The sequence below is a fragment of the Alligator sinensis genome, unplaced genomic scaffold (assembly GCF_000455745.1).
Source record: "Alligator sinensis unplaced genomic scaffold, ASM45574v1 scaffold323_2, whole genome shotgun sequence".
NCBI lineage: Eukaryota > Metazoa > Chordata > Crocodylia > Alligatoridae > Alligator > Alligator sinensis.
This window is the reverse complement of record NW_005842392.1, coordinates 29,210-48,581: the sequence shown is the minus strand read 5'-3', so window position 1 is coordinate 48,581 and position 19,372 is coordinate 29,210. Positions and strand designations below refer to the sequence as shown.

General features: G+C 47.5%; 1 protein-coding gene across 1 annotated transcript in view; it reads left to right on the top strand.

Moving 5' to 3' along the window:
• Positions 1–19,372, top strand: part of LOC102380345 (collagen alpha-1(I) chain-like) — a 161,880-nt gene that overhangs the window by 114,318 nt on the left and 28,190 nt on the right. The window contains exons 24-37 of the mRNA XM_025211187.1: positions 1,894–1,947; positions 5,038–5,091; positions 5,659–5,703; positions 7,207–7,260; positions 8,053–8,097; positions 8,830–8,883; positions 10,186–10,239; positions 11,417–11,470; positions 12,704–12,757; positions 13,635–13,688; positions 14,381–14,425; positions 15,826–15,870; positions 16,183–16,290; positions 19,009–19,062. Coding sequence (XP_025066972.1) covers positions 1,894–1,947; positions 5,038–5,091; positions 5,659–5,703; positions 7,207–7,260; positions 8,053–8,097; positions 8,830–8,883; positions 10,186–10,239; positions 11,417–11,470; positions 12,704–12,757; positions 13,635–13,688; positions 14,381–14,425; positions 15,826–15,870; positions 16,183–16,290; positions 19,009–19,062 — 774 coding nt within the window. The remainder of the gene's footprint in view (positions 1–1,893; positions 1,948–5,037; positions 5,092–5,658; positions 5,704–7,206; positions 7,261–8,052; positions 8,098–8,829; positions 8,884–10,185; positions 10,240–11,416; positions 11,471–12,703; positions 12,758–13,634; positions 13,689–14,380; positions 14,426–15,825; positions 15,871–16,182; positions 16,291–19,008; positions 19,063–19,372) is intronic.

Below are 19,372 nucleotides of genomic sequence, written 5' to 3'. Positions count from 1 at the left end.
TTGGTCCAAATTGCCCTGGAATTTTCCAATTGCTGCCTCTAGTTGATTCTAAATTAGCTAGGCAATTAAGTGATGCACTGGCACTGCTGTGTTAAGCAAAATTGGCCAAAGGGGAGGCAGCCACTGGATATTAAAGACAATTTTCCCTGGATCGTGTGGGGCTTGTATGAGTCTGTATGCTGGCTGTCTTTGGCGGCTCAGATCTGCTGGTTGCTCTACAAGTGCTGTTTGTGAGGCTTTCAGGCTGTTTTCAAACTGCCAGCGCATCATCCTGCAGCTGAGAGCCATTCTGGACTTTTTTCTGGCTTTCTATCACTGGAAAGAAAAATGCTGCAACTGGGATGACGTTAACAATTAAGGAGGTGAATGCTCACACCCTCTCAGAGTAAGCCAGGGGAATCAGTCTCCTGTCTCTGGCCTGTTATGCTGGTCAGGTACAAGCCATCTCAGTTTGCAAGACTGGAAAAGATCCAAGCTGGGGGGGGGGCGGTTTCAAGAAGGAAGATGATTTCAAAAATGCCTGTCGTGCAATGCAGATTCAGTGCAGAGCTCCAGGGCTGCACCAAAGCTGAAGTGTTTACCATACCATTGAATCCTTGCTGAGCATTTGATCTCTGTTGGGCCCAAACACACAAGGAAAGGAAAGAGAAGTAGGGATTATTTTCTCTCTGCCTCCCACTTTCCTTCCTGACAAACCACTGTCCCTGAAACAAACAGCATTTCATTTTCAGGAGGGAGCAGGTTGTGCCTTACTGTGGATGCCTGATTGGGCCCTGATAGCATATTAGCTATCCAGACTGAGTGTAGGAACCCTCCTTGTTCACTGCACAGAGAATAATTACTTACACGCTATCTCTTCACTACCCAGTGCCCTTTTCAGCTTAGTTTGCAGCACACCCCATCTGGAAACTACCCTGACTTACAGATAGGAGCTGTGTGTGTTTTTCTGTGACAACCCCTCACCACTGAGTGAGGCTCCCTGGCTTTGTGTGCCACTCAGAGGGCACCTGGGGCAGTTCTTAAGCATCCTCTTGAATCAGTTTTGTTGCCAGGAGACTGAATTAATGAACCAGGTGATTGCAATGAATCAGCAGGTTCCACTTAGCTTGTTTGCTCTCGTTAGGTTCATGGTTTTACAAAATGAAACACTGGAGGATTTGTTCCAGGGGTCAGCAGCATTTTTGAGCAGAGTGTCAAAAAACACCTGCAGCCTTGCCTTGTAAGATGTTGGTGTGCCAGGGGCAGATGGCAGGGGAGCCGCAAGGCACCCAATCCTTGTTGTGGCGCTGTAGTCCTAGCCTCTTCTCCACCATCTGCCCCAAGGTGTGTGCGCCAAACAAGATGCCTTTAGATGCCAGGAGTTACCTACTTCTGTTTTTTTTCTCTATTCCTTCCTTGGATAAATGCAGGGCTAAACTGTTCCCATGTCAGGTCTTTCCCTCAGAGGCATGGAGGAGCAGGGGGCTCTGTTTCTGTTCACACTATACGTGTACAGCCCCATGCATCAATATTCTTGAGTTATTGCCTTGGGCCCTATGCCAGGATAATTAGCAAATAAGCCCAGGCCCATTCTCTCAAGGGCTCTGATCACCACTTGATGTGCAAGAGATGTGAGACATTCTTCATAGTGATAAAGCAAGGGGGACCTAGTCCGGCAGGGGGATTTATCTGGAGGGTTTCTTTTTGCTTAAATATAATATAAGTGGTTGTCCCTTGAGAGCTGTATTGCGGGGGTGCGTAGAGAGAAAAGAAAAATCTCCATGCACCAATTAGATCTAGTTCAAGTAACAACTAATCTAAGCACTGTCTTGCAGGCAGTAAACTCCCTATGATAAATTACAGAATAGTTACCAAAGGATTTACTGACATAATGCTGCTTCTTTGCTCTTCTAGGGGGAGGAAGGACAGATCGGTCTGCCTGGCCAGAACAGCAGTGAAGGACCAAAGGTCAGTCTGAGCCTTGTTTTTGTTTCTCCTCTGCTTTCTTTAGTAGCAAGGATAAGCCTTCTGCCTAGCAGCCTTCATCCATGGATGTCAGAACGTGTTAAGCTCTTTTGCTTCTGCAGCTGAATTTCAGCAGTGGTTGTGCTAAACTCCCCTACACTCCTGGGAGAATTCCAGACTCCAGGCTGGATGTCAATGGGGAAACTGAGGCACGGGAAGAAAAGTGAATTGCTGATGTCGGTGCCATGTTGCCTGTTTGCTGGCATGACAGTTGTAGGTTGGAGCATTGCAGCCTCTCTTTGGAGGAAGCTTGAGCAGTAGAGACATTTCCTATGATATGTCATTTTGGTCAATAGCCTCCCAGCGAGCTGCTTTGTCTGTGGAAGTGTGTCAGTTCCCACCTCATAATAAAACAAAGCAGATGCCCTGTATTACATACAACATCATAAACTGGGTTGAGAGGAGGACAGATGAGTCTGTTAGCATTCACCGTCTGTCATGCAGTTTGCACAGAAAGCATGCACAGATTCAGCCATTTCATTATGCATCCAGTTGTTTTCCCTGCCCTTGCTGCAATTGGCTTTGCTGATGCTGAGAGCAAGGGAATCTTGCTTGTTAATATGAAATGGTACTTAGTTCGGTGGTTTAAATGAACAAATATTCCAGGAGACCTTTCCCTTTGTTCTTAGATTCTGTTAAAGCTTTTTTTTACCTAGCATTAACTTTGTATTATGTCTGACCTCACAGGATACTTTTTTTTAATAAATCTATTTGAGGGGTAGGCAGCCCCTGGCACAGGTGCCAGAGCATGGCACATGAAGGCATTTTGCTTGGCACGCACATGTCGGAGCGGACAATGGGGAAGGGGCCGGGGCTGCATTGCCTTAACAGGGATCAGGTCCCTTGCAGCTCCCCCACCACCCTCCCCGGCACACCAACATCTTGCAAGTCGAGGTTGCGGTTGTTTTTGGTACTCTGCCCAAAAACATTGCTGACCCCTTTTTGATATGTTATTGCACGGGGAAGGATCTTCAAGGACTGGCTGGTGGAGGCAAAGGCATAACCTCAGTTTTTCCCCATAGAAGCAGCTCTCTTTATACCGCTGGTTGGTAGGGTGATATCAACTGGACGACTGACTTTTTTACAATGTTTCTATACCAGAAATCCACCCATCCCCTGTGTAGATGCAATAGCAGTGCCTTGCAACCACAGTTGAGTTTGCTCTGGGAATCAGTAGAGCTAGGCTGACAAGCTTTTGTGTTACTGTAGCTTAATCCCAAGTGACCGGGTGCTACAGGTGCAAATAAAACCTTCAAAATATGTTATGGATGCTGAGGCATCTGCTTGACTTTGCAGAGGGCTTGAGCAGTAGCTCAGGAGCGTGAGCTGCCTTGCTCTTTCCAGTGGGGGCTCACTCGATGCTGACAGCTTTACAGTTAAGCATCTGCATCATTAACTATTTTATTGATTGTTCATTGTGCAGGAGAAAGAGGAGGAAGGATTATGTCCAAGATCCCCTGAAGTGCGGTGGGGCATGACCCTAGAGAAGCTAATGGAGTTATTTTGGAGGGTGGTGTGGAAGCATGGAAGATGTATACATTAGGGCACAGAGGTCTTTAACAACACAAGCAGGGCTGCAGGCAATGATTAGTTTTCATTTTCCTGTAAGGAGGCTCAGCTTTTATGAGCCTGGGAAATACTAGTGTATCATTTTGGCCCTTTTTACTCCAGTATCCACTCTGAATGACTTACCTTGTAAGGGGTTAGTTTCAGGCACTCCATGGCACTGAACAGGCACAGCAGTTTTCACCAGTCCCAGAGGAAACATGATGATGATGCTCATGTACAAGGTCCTGTTACGGCCTTATTCCCTCTGACATTTGACTCACTCCTAAGAGGATTATGCTGGTCCCTGACAGTTCATGAGTCCAGCTTTCAGGCACATTACTCAGTGCCAGGTTTTTCCTGAATCATCTCTGTGTTATGAAAGCGCTGGGCAGTAAACACTGAAGAGTTCATTGCATTTGTTTCTGCCAAATGCTAATTTCCCTTTTTTTCAGTATCCTCCACCTTGAGGTTCACATTCTGTCCAAACGAGTAGTAGCTACTGTGTGTGGGCACTTTGCTCTGATGAACCTCCAGCTTGTCCTGTCCGAAGAGGGCCTGGGATCATATTTTGTTTGCTGTCTAAAGATGCTCTCCCGATTCCAAGAACAAATTATCTCCACAGTCCCGTCTGCGAGTCTGTTTGACAGGCCTCAAGCTGTGAGAATGAAATCTGCCTCCACCTGGTGCATGGCTTAAAAGAAAAAAAAAATCTTCCTTCCTCAGCGAAGGCAGAGCCAGCTGAATTATAAGCTGCAGAGTGAAGCTGACTGGCTAAGTGGAAAAGTACCAGCACCCCCACCCACTCTTTCTCTTGCTCACAGCCTTTCTGCATTGACTCATGGAAGTTGGCATAACAGGTATATCTAGGATGCCAGTGATCCACAGACCTCCAGAGGGCAAGGTGCTGGAGGAGTTAGTGGGGCTGCTGCCCAATGTGGCACCCGTGTTTGAACCTTACGCAGAGATTTAGAATAGGGCTTCACATTATGTACCTTTCTCTAGGGAAAATCCTGGCATAGGAGTCAAGTATCTTCCTCCAGTTTGGGTCTGCTTGCAGAGACCTCCAGGTTTGAAGTCCAGGATATCTAAGACTCTACATCCTGGTTGCGTGGGGTTTGCTCTGTGTGTGGTGTGGGCATGGAAAAAATCAATCTCTCCTACTCCCCTCCCATGTCAAAATAGAGCTTGCTCTATCCAGTATCTCGGGGGGACCTGACGTGGTTTGCAATGCAAGTTCTAGCTGCTATCTGAAGTGCAATGCACATTACGCACATCACAGTATTGTTCAAATAGAGAAATCAAAATCTCTCTCTCCAGTTTGGTCCAAAGCTCAAAAATGCATTGACTCCAGTGGGCTTTGCCAAGGGCTCCTGAAACATTGTAGAGATGTGCCTGCCACTGGATCTGTCAGGGAGCAAAGGCAGAGGGAAGTTAGAAATACACACAGCGGTGTGACGTGACTGAATTGTCCCCTGTGAATTTTAGGGCAGTCGAGGACCAGATGGCCCAAAGGGCGTTGCAGGACCAAGAGGACACAGGGTAAGTGACAATGCTTTTTATTATTTGTCCGTGAATGTTGGAGCATTTTTAGGTCTTTAACGATCCAAACCAACACCTTCAGTGAATCCCAAATGAGAGCAGCACAGGTTGTTTGGCCTGGACAAAAAGCATCCCCTGTCTGACGGATCATATAATGAGGTTCTGCCTTCTGCCAAAGCACCGATTCAGGACAAAGCTTAAGAGCATACTTAACTGTGAGCATGTGCTTGAGTCCATTGAATTTAATACTTGAGGAGGAGAAGAAGCAGACAGAGCCACATAGCAGCAATCTGCTGGCGAAGATGTGGGTAGCGGTGGTCAGCTCTCTGTACCCAGGAGTGAATAAACTACTCAGTTCAAGTGCTGGTGAAGTGGAAATTCCACACCAGAGAGAAGCCTAGATAGAAGGTGACCCTTCATTGAGGTATAAATGAATCTGTGGTTGTAAAAGTCCATTAACCCACGTTACTACTAAAGCTCCTTCCTGATACTAGATTGGGACTGACTCAAGTTGTGCCTTATTTAAGGAGCGGAAGGTGCCTTCGTGTAATGCTTGTTTCTTTACAGGGGCGTATGGGCCAGCGTGGGCTTGTTGGAGTCCCGGGACCCCCAGTAAGTAACGCTAGCCCTGTACTTGGTCTACAACTCATCTAAGTTTGCTTTAATGAAGACACTGGACAAACTGCCCTAATAATACAAGTCAGGTCGAGAAGCAAGGAAGGGTTCGACATCTCCCTGAAACATGAATTGCTGGTCCTGAACACATGAGAGTGCAGCTGAGCTGAGTGTACTGAAATACACCTGCACCAGCACAAATGAGATCAGGGTCCAGACCCATGTTTTCTCTTAGGTCTGCACTGCAGCTTTTTCAACAGGCTTCACTTAAGATTAGCAGTTACTGCATACCTGAATGAGAACACGGCACCATACAGGCTCCATGCCCATTTCCATACATAGGTCTTCAGACTTGCTGGTTATTTCCCAATAAAAGTAGGCACCCTGATTATACCCTAGCTGCAGTTTGGGCTTGCTTGTATTTCACTTCTTTGTTTTCATGGCATAGATCAGGTAGCAGGTAAATCCTGTGAGATAATGTGGCTTTCAGCAGCTATTGGATATTGCACACGGGTGAAAATGTGCCACATTCCCCTCTTGGGGACTCATGTAGTAGAGTCAGTGGTAAGGAATCCACTTGAATGGCACTATAGAGGATGTGTATCCTTTTGTGCAAGTACTATATAGCTAGTAAAAACACTAGCAAAATGCAATGAGCCTTTCCCCTGCTATCAGGGAATGTAAGAAATAGAGCGCACACACAAGTAACTTTCAGTGAAACTTTTAGTAGCCATGTTACATGTGACAAATAAGCTACAATTAATAGCTATGGAAGTGGGCACAAGGGGACTGGAAGGAAAATATTTTCAGGTATTCAACATTCTTGTCTGCGCAGTGGTAAAAATAGGTTTTCACCCACTGCTATTTTTATTTTTTGGTTATAGTATTTGACAGCAGAGGTGGGAAAGAGCTGTTACAAGCTGGTTGCATTTGAGTGAGGGTGCAATTAGAAGACAAGACATGTGTTAACAAGCAGGCTGCAATGATGAGCACAAACTTGTCCTGTTACATCTAGGAAATCTTGTACTTTGCAAGTGCAAGTGATTATTTCTGAGGTACTGACATCTAGGGCCCTTGGATGAAGATTAGGGTCTGACTGCACCAAGCCCTAGACAGGCAAACACACACAGTCCCTGCCCCAGAGAGTTCACTATCTGGGGTGTAGGAAGTAGGCAACAGGTGAACAAACAAAGAAACAGTGGGGAGGCGCATTTAGAGACTGCAAAACAGCAAAGACGGGCAACTGCGTTAGCTAGTTGTTTCCTTTCCCAGTAGTCAGGATTGAACAACCCGAGGGCAAACAAGTATGCCCATGCAAAGGTCTCCCATCCCCATCTCTTTAAATTGTTCTTGTGAAAAGGTCTGCATTTCCTTTGTGTATGCAGGCAACTCCTCCTGTATTATTTAAATACATCCTGCACGGTCCAAATTTGCTGCATGTAAAATACAAGCACGTGCGTTTCATTTGAGATGCTAATCCAACATAAACCTTTTTGACAGGGCTTACGAGGCGCTCCTGGAATAGAAGGCCCAGAAGGAAAGCCTGGTACACAGGTTCCCATTCTATACTATATACTTAAACCTTCTCTGTCGCACTGTAATTCTTGGGCTGGCTGGGAAAGACTACAAGTGAAAGCTACTGTATTACAACCTGTTACGTTAACCAGAGTTCTCAGTTGGTGCTGATATTTCTTGTTGCTAGTGAATATGGAGGGTCTCTTATAAATATGCTTCTATAAAAAAGGGAGATGGATCCAAGTCGGTCCCTAGAACTGAATGTCCTAATGCATTGTGGACTGTCACAGCTGGATACTGTGACACGATCATATGAGCTGGACAGCACTGAGCTGGGACTACTTAGCACACGCACATCATTCACCCACTTGCAAATGTGTCTTTGCCCCCAGTTCTCTCGCTAGTACAGCTCTGCAGATTCATTACAGCTTTCCCCTGAAGCTCACTGCCTACATATGCATATTCCAGTTCTGTGTCCTACCAGTCCTCAACCCTTGCTTCCCTATACCCTGAACCCCTGGACCATATAGTTCCAGTCCTGAACCCCTCATGGAGACACAGAGATTTTCTAGTGGTGATTTGATGTGGACAAACATCTAATAGGAGCCGAGGTGAGAGCCAGAAACCCTGTGCTTGTGATTCTTGCCTTTAGCAAGAAATGAGGTGAGTCAGGTTTCCACATAAATCCTATGGATTTCAACAAGGTGTTGCCCTACAAGCAAAGTGGAGACCCGTGTATGTCCATGTTCTTATGCTGTGGTCTTGGGTGGGAGTTGGCAGAAGCTGTGTGACATTGTCTAGACCTTATTATCTGCCTGACTTATCCTGCAGGGTGGATCAGGTGTTGTGGGGAGCCCTGGCAGAAAAGGACCAGCTGTGAGTAAAATTCCTTGTGTGCAGATGTTTTAAATTTTTCTAGTCCTTTGAGTCCGTCCTGTGGGAGATTCTTTGTTTTCCCTAGCCTAAAATTGAGTAAAAGGAGCATAAACAGTGCTACTGGGACAGACCGGTGGTCTGTCTAGCCCAACCCAGTCTCCAACAATGGCAGAAATGGATGCTGTACTGGGAGAGCAGCACTGAACTGGATAGATCTAGGGTGATTTTCCCCTTTTCAATGCCCTCCATGGCATCTACCGTTTTTGATTTGGAGGGGGGAAAAAAAGGAAAAAACTAATTTGTTTTCACTAAGCAAAACTATGGAAAATATTTGGGCTGAACAAAAAGTTGCACGTTGACACAGTTGCCTTCTAACTATGACTTTATTTTACATTAGAGAATGCAATTTTTTTTAAATTGAATGTAAAAACTTGCTTTTGAACAGAAAATCACAAGATTTTGTTCAGAACACTCTGTTCCATTTTCCCCCTGAAAAAAAGGCCTCAAAATTAAGACAGCCAGCCTCCTGTCAGGAAATCCACAGACAATGTGCGTGAGTCAGCCACTACACTAATAGAAGGCTAACCCAGCGAGGTGCAGGGCTATGAGTTCACCCAGTGTAACAGGGACATCAGCAGCAGTCTCGTGGCCGGCCCTACCTATGTGTATTTGCTTCCACTTTCTCTCCCAACCATCATCTCACATGTTTTGACTCTTTGTGCTTCTCCCCAGGGCTTTTTAGGCTTACAGGGTGACAGAGGGCACAACGGACCTCCTGGATTACTAGTAAGAAAACCCTGTGTCCTATGGTGGCGGTCCATTCAGTACAGCACCAAAATGGGCAGTTCACTGTTTTGTTGCGTGTTCTGGGAGGACGGTGGATAGCAGATATGAGGCTGAACTCAATGTTGCTCTCAGTAGGGATTCTCATAACCTCTAGCTTATTCTTTCAGTGCCTGAGACAACTCCCATTAAAATCTACAGAAAAGCCACCATTGGCTGAATTAAGGCTTGGTTCATACCCCAAATGGGAAAGAATAGAAAATATTATCCCTGGGCTTGTCTAGCTAAGAGAGAGTGCAATGTGGAGGAAGGTCTGTTCTCTTAATTGTATCTTTCATGGGGAAAGGCTGGTGGACTGGGTGTCTGTACAGCAAGTAAGGCTGTAGTGGTGCTCTTGCTTTTTGTAGTAACTCAAAGAAAACTAGACTGTGCAAATCTCAGCAGAATGTATGGGAACAGGTTGCTGCATTGTGCACACTAGGAATATTTAGGGTAAAGCTTAGTAAAGCATGTCTACATGCTTCTGAAGAGCCAGCAGCAACCAACAGCACTGCCTTGAAAGGAAATGCAATGATAATTGTTGTTGGACCAACCTGAAAGCTAGCAGCAATCCATGAATAGCTATGTTGGGGCAGGAGTACTGCATCTTGTAATGTCTGTCCAAGACAGCCACATAATCATGTGCACCTGAGGATGGGAAGTCTTTCAGTGCCAATTAGACAAATGCTTGGCTGGGATGGTTTAGACAAGGTTGATCCTGTCCTGAGCAGGAGGTCAGACTTGATGACCTCCTGCAGTCTCTTTTAGCCCTGTTTCTGTATGATTCAAGCACCAGCTTTCAGGTTGAATCCAGTAGTGTGCACCCACATTATGGAAGAATAAGCAAGCCAGCAGTGCTTGTTCACTCAGCTGCACAAGCTGCCAGACCCCAAGATCCCAAGCTATTTCTTTCTCCTAGACATAAAGTGGTTGTTTTGCACTCTCTCCAGAAAGAGTATCTGAGACTTCATGTCCTGCTGTATTGTGGCATCGGGCACCAGGTGCTCTGCATCCTCCCTGGTGCCAGCCCTGAGATGCTGGCATTGGACAGCTGATGAATGATGCTGTGCAGGAGTTGCAGTGTCAATCTACATAGATCAAGTGGATGCATCACAATCAAATATCTGCATTAGATCTATAAGGGGGAACCTATAAAGGACTAGATTGCTTTCTTAGCTGATCAGAGCAACACATACCAGGGCTTAAAAATGCCTTCATCAAGGTAACTCTTTTGTTAATGACACCAATCCCTGAATGTCTTTAAAGGGTCCTTCAGGAAAACCAGGACCTGATGGAGACCCAGGTTCTCCAGGACTGAGGGTGAGTTTCACTCGTGTAGTGGAGCACACGTGGGGGACCATGTAGCTCTTCTGTAGGCTTGTTCTAAAAACAAGAGCCTTTGGATTTCACTCATTTCATGTGTTTTTGAGTGTTTCCCTCAGAGCAGGCCTCTGGGGCAGTTTTCAGCATTATCATGGTGCCACAGAGGGGCCAGTGGAAGATTAGATGGGCTCTCTGATGTGAAGCGTGCCACACAACAGATAACTAAGGGCATGGACAAAGGTTCTCGCCACCTCTGAGCCTGAGGATTTTCTGCATGTCTCAACACATGCAAACAAGTGCCTTGTATTCTAGCTGCTGTGCTCCCTGTGAGACTATAATTGCCGTTTCTGAATGGCCTGGCTTGACTCACAGCAGAGAAAAGTGACCCAGCCTCTTCTCCCTTCTCCATGCTTTCTGCACCTGAAGTGCTCATTCTTTTCCCGTGTTTGCTGCAAGCAAAGAGACTTGTGTCTAGGTGTGGTTTCTCATAGGAACCATTCACCAGTGGTGCTTAACCATTTTGGCTGAAGGGCTGAATGGGCAGTGGTTGGTCCATCCGTGGGTTAGATCTGGCTGGTGGTCCTGACCTGGCACCTGGGGTGGTTGCGGTGGGACCCCATCCAGCCATGGGGAGGGGGGGCACCTGGCCCCAACCCAGCCCTCTGAAGGAAGAAGGGGATTTGACACTGCCCTGATCCAGCTGCGGGGGGGAGGAGGCATGGTCCAGCCCTGATCCAGCTGAGGAGGGAGGGGGAGCAGCGTGGCCTGGCCCCAACCTGCTGCGCACAGCTTGGGGTTAAGGAATTTGGCAGTGTGGGGAGAGTGGCTATATTAATTGCCAATGCTCACTCACTGCTAAATTTCCCAACCCCTGGAGAGGCCTGCAGGCCAAATGCCATGGCTCCATGGGTTGCATTTGGCCCATGGACTAGAGGATGAATCCCTGATTCAGAGCATTCTTGGTCCCTACTGAAGCCAAGAGGAGTATCAAATATTTGGTTTCTCTTAGGATTCAGACTAAACCATGTCTGTTTATCTGAGTTTTTAGTAAGAAAGATCCCTGCACCCTGCCTCTCTGTAATCCACTATACTGCTCCTGTCCTGCTAGCATTGGCAGCAGGACTGGCCTTGTGCATTCAGGCAGCCTGTTGAATTTTAATTTCCTTTTTGGCAGGGTCTGCTTGGTAAACCTGGCTTGGAAGGACCTCAAGGACCTGTCGGCATGTATGTAAGTGATAGCCATGCCCACCTGTTACCAGTGCACAGTGGTGCTGGGCAGTGAGGAGGCAGATCTATAACAGTACATGGGCCAGAGATGGAAAAGGGCTGAGCTTGAAAGAAAAAATAGCTGTCCAGATGCCTGGTATCCAAGACCAGTCCGAGAAGGAGTTTTCTGAAAGCATCCTACCCAACACCTTTGGCTTCCTGGGATATCACCCTGGAATTTGCTGTGTGTTGATACCACTTTTTCTCAGGCCAACCGCTGGCCAGGTAGAGGTTGTGCCAATGAGAGCTGCTCGAGTCAGCCCACTTTTCCAGCCTTGGTCCGATGCTTCCATACAAGGAGCACCTGCCTTCCTGTCCCAGTCCCAAACCATGGTTTGTGTCCTGAGGGGCTGACCAGATGGTGTTCCTGGTATTGTGGCATCAGTAAAAAAAGAGCTTTTCCTCCAGTGTATGTGGAAAACCCCCACTTCCAAGGGAAGTGGTGCTGTCTTCTACCCTGGGGGTCTTTAAGAGGAGGTTAGACGAACACCTTGCTGGGGTTGTTTGACCCCAGTACTTTTTCCTGCCATGGCAGGGGGTCGGACTTGATGATCTGCTCAGGTCCCTTCCGACCCTACCAACTATGACACTATGAAGTTACTTTGTGTAGTTTTCAGTCCTGATTCCCAGGCTTTGGTGCTGGGTGGTTGCCTGTGTAAACCCTTCCCATAGTGATTGGTCATAAGATCTCCACTTTTCCTCTAGCCAGATAGCTTGAATGAACACCATCTCTTGCTCAGACCCTCTCTGCTACAGCAACATAGTATTAGACAATCCCCTCGAGTGGCACGTAGTAGTTGGTGTGGGAGGGCAGTGGTCTGTTCCATTTTTAAATTACCAGTTGTGTAAGCTTCTCCTACACACGACAAGGGGAGTAGCTAGCTAAGCACTGTGTAGCTGGCTGTGCAGCTGGAAGGAAGAGCTCTGTTGCTATGTTTGCTATGTTTGTATGCTCTGTTGCTCATGCTTGTTATAGGAGGATGTTGAAGTTTGTTTGAGAAGAACCAAAAAGGCAGGGAGAGTTTTTTGTAAATGCTCTACTGTTGATGATGGCTTCTATCTCCTATCTTCTTTATGAATGGTGTCATTTCTGGGAAGTGAGCTCTATCTACAGTTGGCTTCCTCCACCTCTACTCAAGGTGAATATGGTGCATTAGACATAACTGAATTAGTTTAACGTGTTTCTCTCCACCAGGGCTACCCAGGACCTGTTGGTGACAGAGGGAAACCAGGACCTATGGGTGAAAAGGTAAGACCATAAAAATTTATTGGTGGGAACTCAGGGGTGACCTCCTGAGACCTTGCTGTTAGCCATTTGCTTGACAGTCACTCTAGGGAGAGTGAACTTCTAATTTGAGGGACACCCTGGTTTAGGGTGTGACATAAAAGAAGGGAGGCTCTTGAATGGGGCTTTTGCATGGGAATAGCTTCTGTAGAGTGAGACGCTACTGTGCTTCCAGCATCTGTTACCTCTTGTATCACTTACATGTTCTTTCACCCCTTTGCATTTCTTTCCTGAGTGAGACCAAAGTTTGATGTCAAGGGAGGTAACAGTGGCTGTTGCTCAGTCAGCCTGTCTGCTTGCTAGCCCTGTTAAGAAAAACCATCTAACAGAAAAGTCGGGCGGAAGCAGTCAGTATGAACATGCTGAAATCCTGCTGCCTCCATTAATTAGTTTGTGTTAGTACCTGAGCAAGGGTTGACTCATTACATTCCAAGCTAGATGTGGATTTTCCCCTGGATTAGGAATATGTATTTCTATGGGATCTTTTTTTGTTGTCATTTGGCTCATAATAAAAAGCATGTTAAAAATGTTGGATGTTGAACAACATGGATTTTGGCTGAGGCCTCTCTCTAATGAGTTCAGGATACTTATTTGTATTTATAGCTGTGAGGCCATGCTACAATCTCAACCCACAATCCAACTTTCTGTCTCCACCAATATGTGCGCCAATAAAACTCCCACCTAGAATTGAGCAGATAAGGCTGCGTTCTGCCTGGATCGATTTAAGCCTCATCAATTCTCCTCTGCTGACTACCAAGAGGTGGTTACCCGTGTTGCTTTTACATGAGAGGTTCTTTACCAGATTGTAATGGATAAAACCTCCTTCTACCTCTTCGTACAGGGAGAGCCTGGAGTCCGGGGCCCATCAGGATTTCCAGGAAAAGCTGGACCCAAAGTGAGTATTGTTCCCTAACTGTCTGTAAAAATCAGCCTGTAAGTGATACATGGCTTCCAGTGGTAGGCTGTGGTAGTGATCTGCTATCAATTAGCGCAGTAAAGTATGGTGAGAAAACTTTCCCCACCATCATCAGGGGTTTATAGGAAGTGTGGAGTTAGGTGCAATAGCTGCCTAAATGGTTCTTGTGGGACTGTGTACATAGGAGGCAGAAAGGTCTTTAAACAAGCCATAGTGCAAAAATATTCAGGAGAACCAAGGCAAGCTTTTCATCCTGGAGAAGCAAAGGCTCAGGGGTAATCTGGTGGCAGCCTGCAAGTACATCAGGAGTGTGCATCAGGATCTGGGAGAACGTCTGTTCACCAGGGCACCCCAAGGGAAGACAAGGTCCAATGGTCACAAACTCCTGGAAGACCGTTTTAGGCTGGACACAAGGAAAAAACTTCTTTACTGTCCGAGTCCTTAGTGCCTGGAATAGACTCTCCCCAGAAGTGGCACAAACACCTGCTCTGGATGCTTTTAAGCGACACTTGGATGCTTATGTTACTGGGATCATTTGACCCCAGCAGACTTCCTGCCCCTTAGGCAGGGGGCTGGACCTGATGATCTTGTGAGGTCCCTTCCAGCCCTAACATCTGTGAAATCTGTGAAGTTACCAAGGCTGTTCTCTCTGCCTCTCTCCTTCCTATCAGGCTCCACCTGGCCCTCCTGGTTCGAGAGGCCCCCCCGGCCTCCAGGTATGTGTTGTCTTGTTGTTCTTCTCTGTGTACGTGGTGAGGAGCTTCAGGTGCTGAAAGGATTGGGCCAGTTTTGCACACTCAGTGAACACAGGCATGAAAGGCCAGGGCACAGTCAGGGCCCTCCAGCAAGGCCAAGGCTTTGCTCTCTACCCTCATTACTGAGCACTTTTGTAGCTTCATGGAGAAGAAAACCTCTCAGTGCTGGAGTTAGCCTAGCCCCCAAACCAGTCAGGAGGCAGTAGGGAGCTGCAGTCATCCCTGTGGTTTCCCAGGTTTCCCTTTAGAAAGGCCACTCTTGACACTTTTTTGGCAAATGTAGAGAAAGTTATTTGTGGGAGCAGTCTTTGGCCTGCTTGCATGAGCACCCCGGTTCTGGACTGTAGCTCTTGAAGGGAAGCAGAGCTGGAGGAAATGACCCTGAGGGAAAGCAAGAGGCCAGGGATTGGGACCTGCTGGGTGCAGTCAAAGTGAGAGTGAGGGCATCTCCAGCAGTGTCCCTGCACAGCACAGGGTGCATCGCTCCCCACAGCAGGTGCTCCTGGACCATGCTGCAGCAGCATTTGCATCACTTCCCACAGAGCACATGAGGGGGCCCTGACAGGGCAGTCCTGGCACTTGGGGAGAACCAACTGAATGGGCCATGCACCCTGCTGCAGCAGCATCGTGCAGGTCCCAGACTCCCTCCCCAGGCTCATCACCCCTGCCCAGGCAATGGGGATTGATGATGGTCCCACCCTGGCCCGCGACAGGCTTTGACAAAGCAAGGGGGACGTTCTTCGTCTGCTCCACCCTGAGGCCGTTGCTGTGGAAGAAGTGCCAGGCTGCATTCTGGAGCAGATGCAATTCATTAGTTCCAATTAATCTGTGGGAGCACTTGAGCTGTGTCAGCTCAGCATGAGATCCTCATCCTCCTGTGCAAACAAGCCCTCTGCAAGGGGAGCCAGAATATCTCATTCTGCTGGTTCAAATGGTGCTGCACTGTGAGGCCCTGCTGAGGGACCAGTGCAGCACCAGTAAAATCCTCTCGGCTGCCAGGGGTGAGGAGAGGGCAGGGCATGAGGCATTGCCTTGGGGAAGGGGATAGGGTAGCTGGGGCCGGCAATGCTGCAGTGAGATTGCAAATAGCACTGAGTGAATGGCTCCTACCCCCACAGCTCCTGTGCAGGGGGATCACATTTTCCAACTGAAAATTTGGGGACCCAGGGCTGGTGAATGGCCCAAGGGAAGCTTTTTGCTGTGCAAGATGGGAATTGACGGGAGGTAAAAATGGTGGCAGCCAGAAGTTGCTGCTACCTCCATGCATTGCTACTGCCCCAGGTGCTCAGCTTTCCCTGTTATTGTCTCTGCCTCCCCCCTTTCACTTGCTACCACTCAGCCATTAACAATCTTTGTTGCAGGGGAGACTAGGAGACCCGGGTCCTAGAGGGCTTCCAGGATTGCCAGTAAGTGAAAGAAGTATCGGGGTGTGAATGCAGAACTGCCCTTGGGTAGCACTAGTGGAGACAAGAAGGTCCATCCAGTTCAGAGACATGTTTATTCATGTCAGCAAAATAACGTGGTGGTCTCAGTCCACTTTTCAGTGGATGCATATCCCGAGCCACCAGCCCGTACTCTATTCGTGACCTTCTTAGTTCTGGGAGGTTGCATATGACCTTTGGGAATGGCATCTCCAGCTGCTCTGTGTGTTGTTTGTCAGGTACACCTGAACCCATGGATGTATTTATCAATGCCTAATTGTTCCTTCTTCCATACAGGGGCTTCCAGGTAGTCAAGGGACAGATGGCATCCCTGGCAAACCTGGTGTGGTGGGAGAAATGGGACTCCCTGGATCTAGTGGGGCTGCTGGACCTGCTGGCTATATGGTGAGTACAGATGCCAGTTCCTTTGGTTGGTGTATGACATAAGAACAATGCCATCAGCTGCTACTTCACTGCTCTTTCTCCTCATAAGACATGCTGGTGGTAGCTGTGATCAAAGCCAAAATCCTGAAAGGGCCTTCTCCTCCTCCTGTCCAGCTGTGTATCTTCTTTGCCATAGTTGTAGCCTGCAAAGCTACAGATTTTCTGGTTGCTGATTACCTCAGCTTCCTAGCTAAGGTGAGATTGGGTACGTAACCTTGACATGCAAAGGTCTGCAGGAAAGAAGCTACCTAGTTGCTTCCTATTCTCTGACTACTTTCTGGTGAAAAGGCTTTGAGAGAACCAAGAAAAAAATCCCAGTTTTAGGGCATATGCCACAGTGATCTTTTTACCTCCCATCTGGGCATGCTAAAATGCTTTAGTGCAGTGGTCACCAACCAGTGGATCTTGATCCACCAGTAGATCTCAGAGCCTCTTGGAATTGATCTGAGGCTGGGGTGGAGGGCTGAGTGCCCGCATGCATGCATGTGCATGTCCCAGCCCAGCAGGTCAGTCTGGTGGGGAAGGGAAGTGGCAGGGGCTAGATGGAGGCCCCCGCATTGAGGGACAGTGCCACAGAGGCAGGAGCAGGGGTAAGTTGAGTGGAACCTGCTCCATTTGGGACTTACTTGCTGGGGAGATGCACCCCCAAATCATTTTTTCTCCCTCTTCCTCGATTTGCCTCCCCCTTCCCTTCCCACAGACTTACCTGCTGGGTGGGTGGGAGGGGGTAGCAGCAGCACATGGTAGATCTTGGGTTGCTTTTAAATGCCAAAGGTGATCTCATACTTAAAAAGGTTGGAGACCACTGATTTAGTGGCGCCATTGGTTCCTGTCTCAGATGGGTTGGCAGCTGCAAGAATAAAGGCTGGATTCTAAAAAGTGACTTGAGATGTTGAGCTCTCTCTAGGACGTGATTTCCAGGGGCTGGGCACTCGGCAGTGTCTGACAAGCAGCCCGCTTCTTATGGTTTCTCAGGTTGGTTCTCTCAAGTCACTTGTCTCTTTAGAAAATCTTGGTCAGTTTAGTATCAGCTTCTCAAGGTAGCTGGAGCCAACCAGTGTGTGAGGTCAATGTTGTCTTGTCTTACAGTCCTGTCAGATGTCTCAAATCTCATGACATTTGATTTTTGTGCATTACTTAATCGGGACTTAACTACTCTGTGTTTGTTTGATGACAAAGGAAAATGCACTTGCTGTGTAGGGGTTTACTGGGTCCTTGTTCTTCCTGGGGGATTCAAAGCATTCTTCCTCCCTTGTGTTGTGCAGGGTACACATGCTATCAAACAGCCTTTGCTCACTGGCTCCCTCACTAAGGCATTTAACTCATTGACCTAATGTTGTGCACTCCCTGTGGGGTCTTCCCTGGACTCTTTAATGATGTTGCAGGCCAAATATTCAGCCTACAGTGTGGGTGGTGTCTGAGAGCAGTGGTGGATTATTACATGCTGAGGCCCTAAACTATGTCCAGTTTAAGAGGCCCCATACAATAAAAATAATCCAATGTATGTATATTTTTGTCACATTAGAATGAAAATGTCCATATTTAGAGACTCATTTCCCCATATCTCCTTTATCTCCTTTATTTACCAACTTACTTCTCCTTTATTATCTCTTTTATTATAAAACTTGATATTGAGTCAATTTTTTTTTTCTGATTCAGAGGCCCCTCATATTTTGAGGCCCTAAGCTGTAGCTTAAGCTTAAATCCGGCACTGTCTGAGAGACCTTTTTATGCTTGAATCATGGCACATAACCTAACCTAACCTTTGGGTTTCTGACATAACTGGAAAGTGCATGAATTTTGTAGCTTGGTGTTCACTTGCTTTGCCAACTGACCTTGGTCTTCCTCCGATCCAAGGAGGTGATACTTCCCCTCTATCGGGCGCTGGTCAGACCGCAGTTGGAGTACTGCGTGCAGTCTTGGGCGCCGCACTTCAAGAGGGATGCGGATAACCTGGAGAGGGTCCAGAGAAGGGCCACTCATATGGTTAAGGGCTTGCAGGCCAAGCCCTATGAGGAGAGACTGGGGCACCTGGACCTCTTCAGCCTCCGCAAGAGAAGGTTGAGAGGCGACTTTGTGGCTGCCTATAAGTTCATCACGGGGGCACAGAAGGGAATCGGTGAGGTTTTATTCACCAAGGCGCCCCCAGGGGTTACAAGAAATAATGGCCACAAGGTAGCAGAGAGCAGATTTAGACTGGACATTAGGAAGAACTTCTTCACAGTTCGAGTGGCCAAGGTCTGGAACGGGCTCCCAAGGGAGGTGGTGCTCTCCCCTACCCTGGGGGTCTTCAAGAGGAGGTTGGATATGCATCTAGCTGGGGTCATCTGAACCCAGCACCTGCCTATGCAGGGGGTCGGACTCAATGATCTATTGAGGTCCCTTCCGACCCTAACATCTATGAATCTGGCGTATTGGGTGCTCCGTATGAGGCAGTGATATTTTTTAATAGGCCTCCTAATTGATTGCAACAAGAAGAAGCAGGCCAGGGGGATGAGCCCAAATTGAAGAGTGATGAATGTAGATACATGAGACCCTAAACCAAAGCAGGAGCCTGGCTCTTCCTTTTAGCTGGCAGGCTGTGCAGCATGTTCTGTCATTGTTCCCATAGGCAACCTTCGGGAGTGGAAGAAAGTCTGAATAAGAATGTCTTTGCTAAGTTAGTTCATCCTCTTACAGGGTCGGGAAGGTCCAGCTGGACCTGAGGGACCTTTGGGCGAGAAAGGAGAGAAGGTAAGGAAATGAAACGGGGACTTGGCTCTACATCCATTTAATTTGGGCGGGAATCCCCAGCCAATACCTACACTATTTTTGGCGTGTTATTAGTGAAGTCCATACGCAGACAGACGTGGCATATTCTCCCTTATAACAGTAAATTAAATCGTTGGGACTGGGTGAGGAACAGGAATTTTGCCTGTATCATATGTGTCTTCTCCCATGTTGGGATGCTTTCCTTCCACAGTCAACAGATGGCATTCTCTGTGAGTGGACAGCATAGGGGAAAGTGGTGCACAGTAGGCAAAATTGGATTATGGAGACAGAA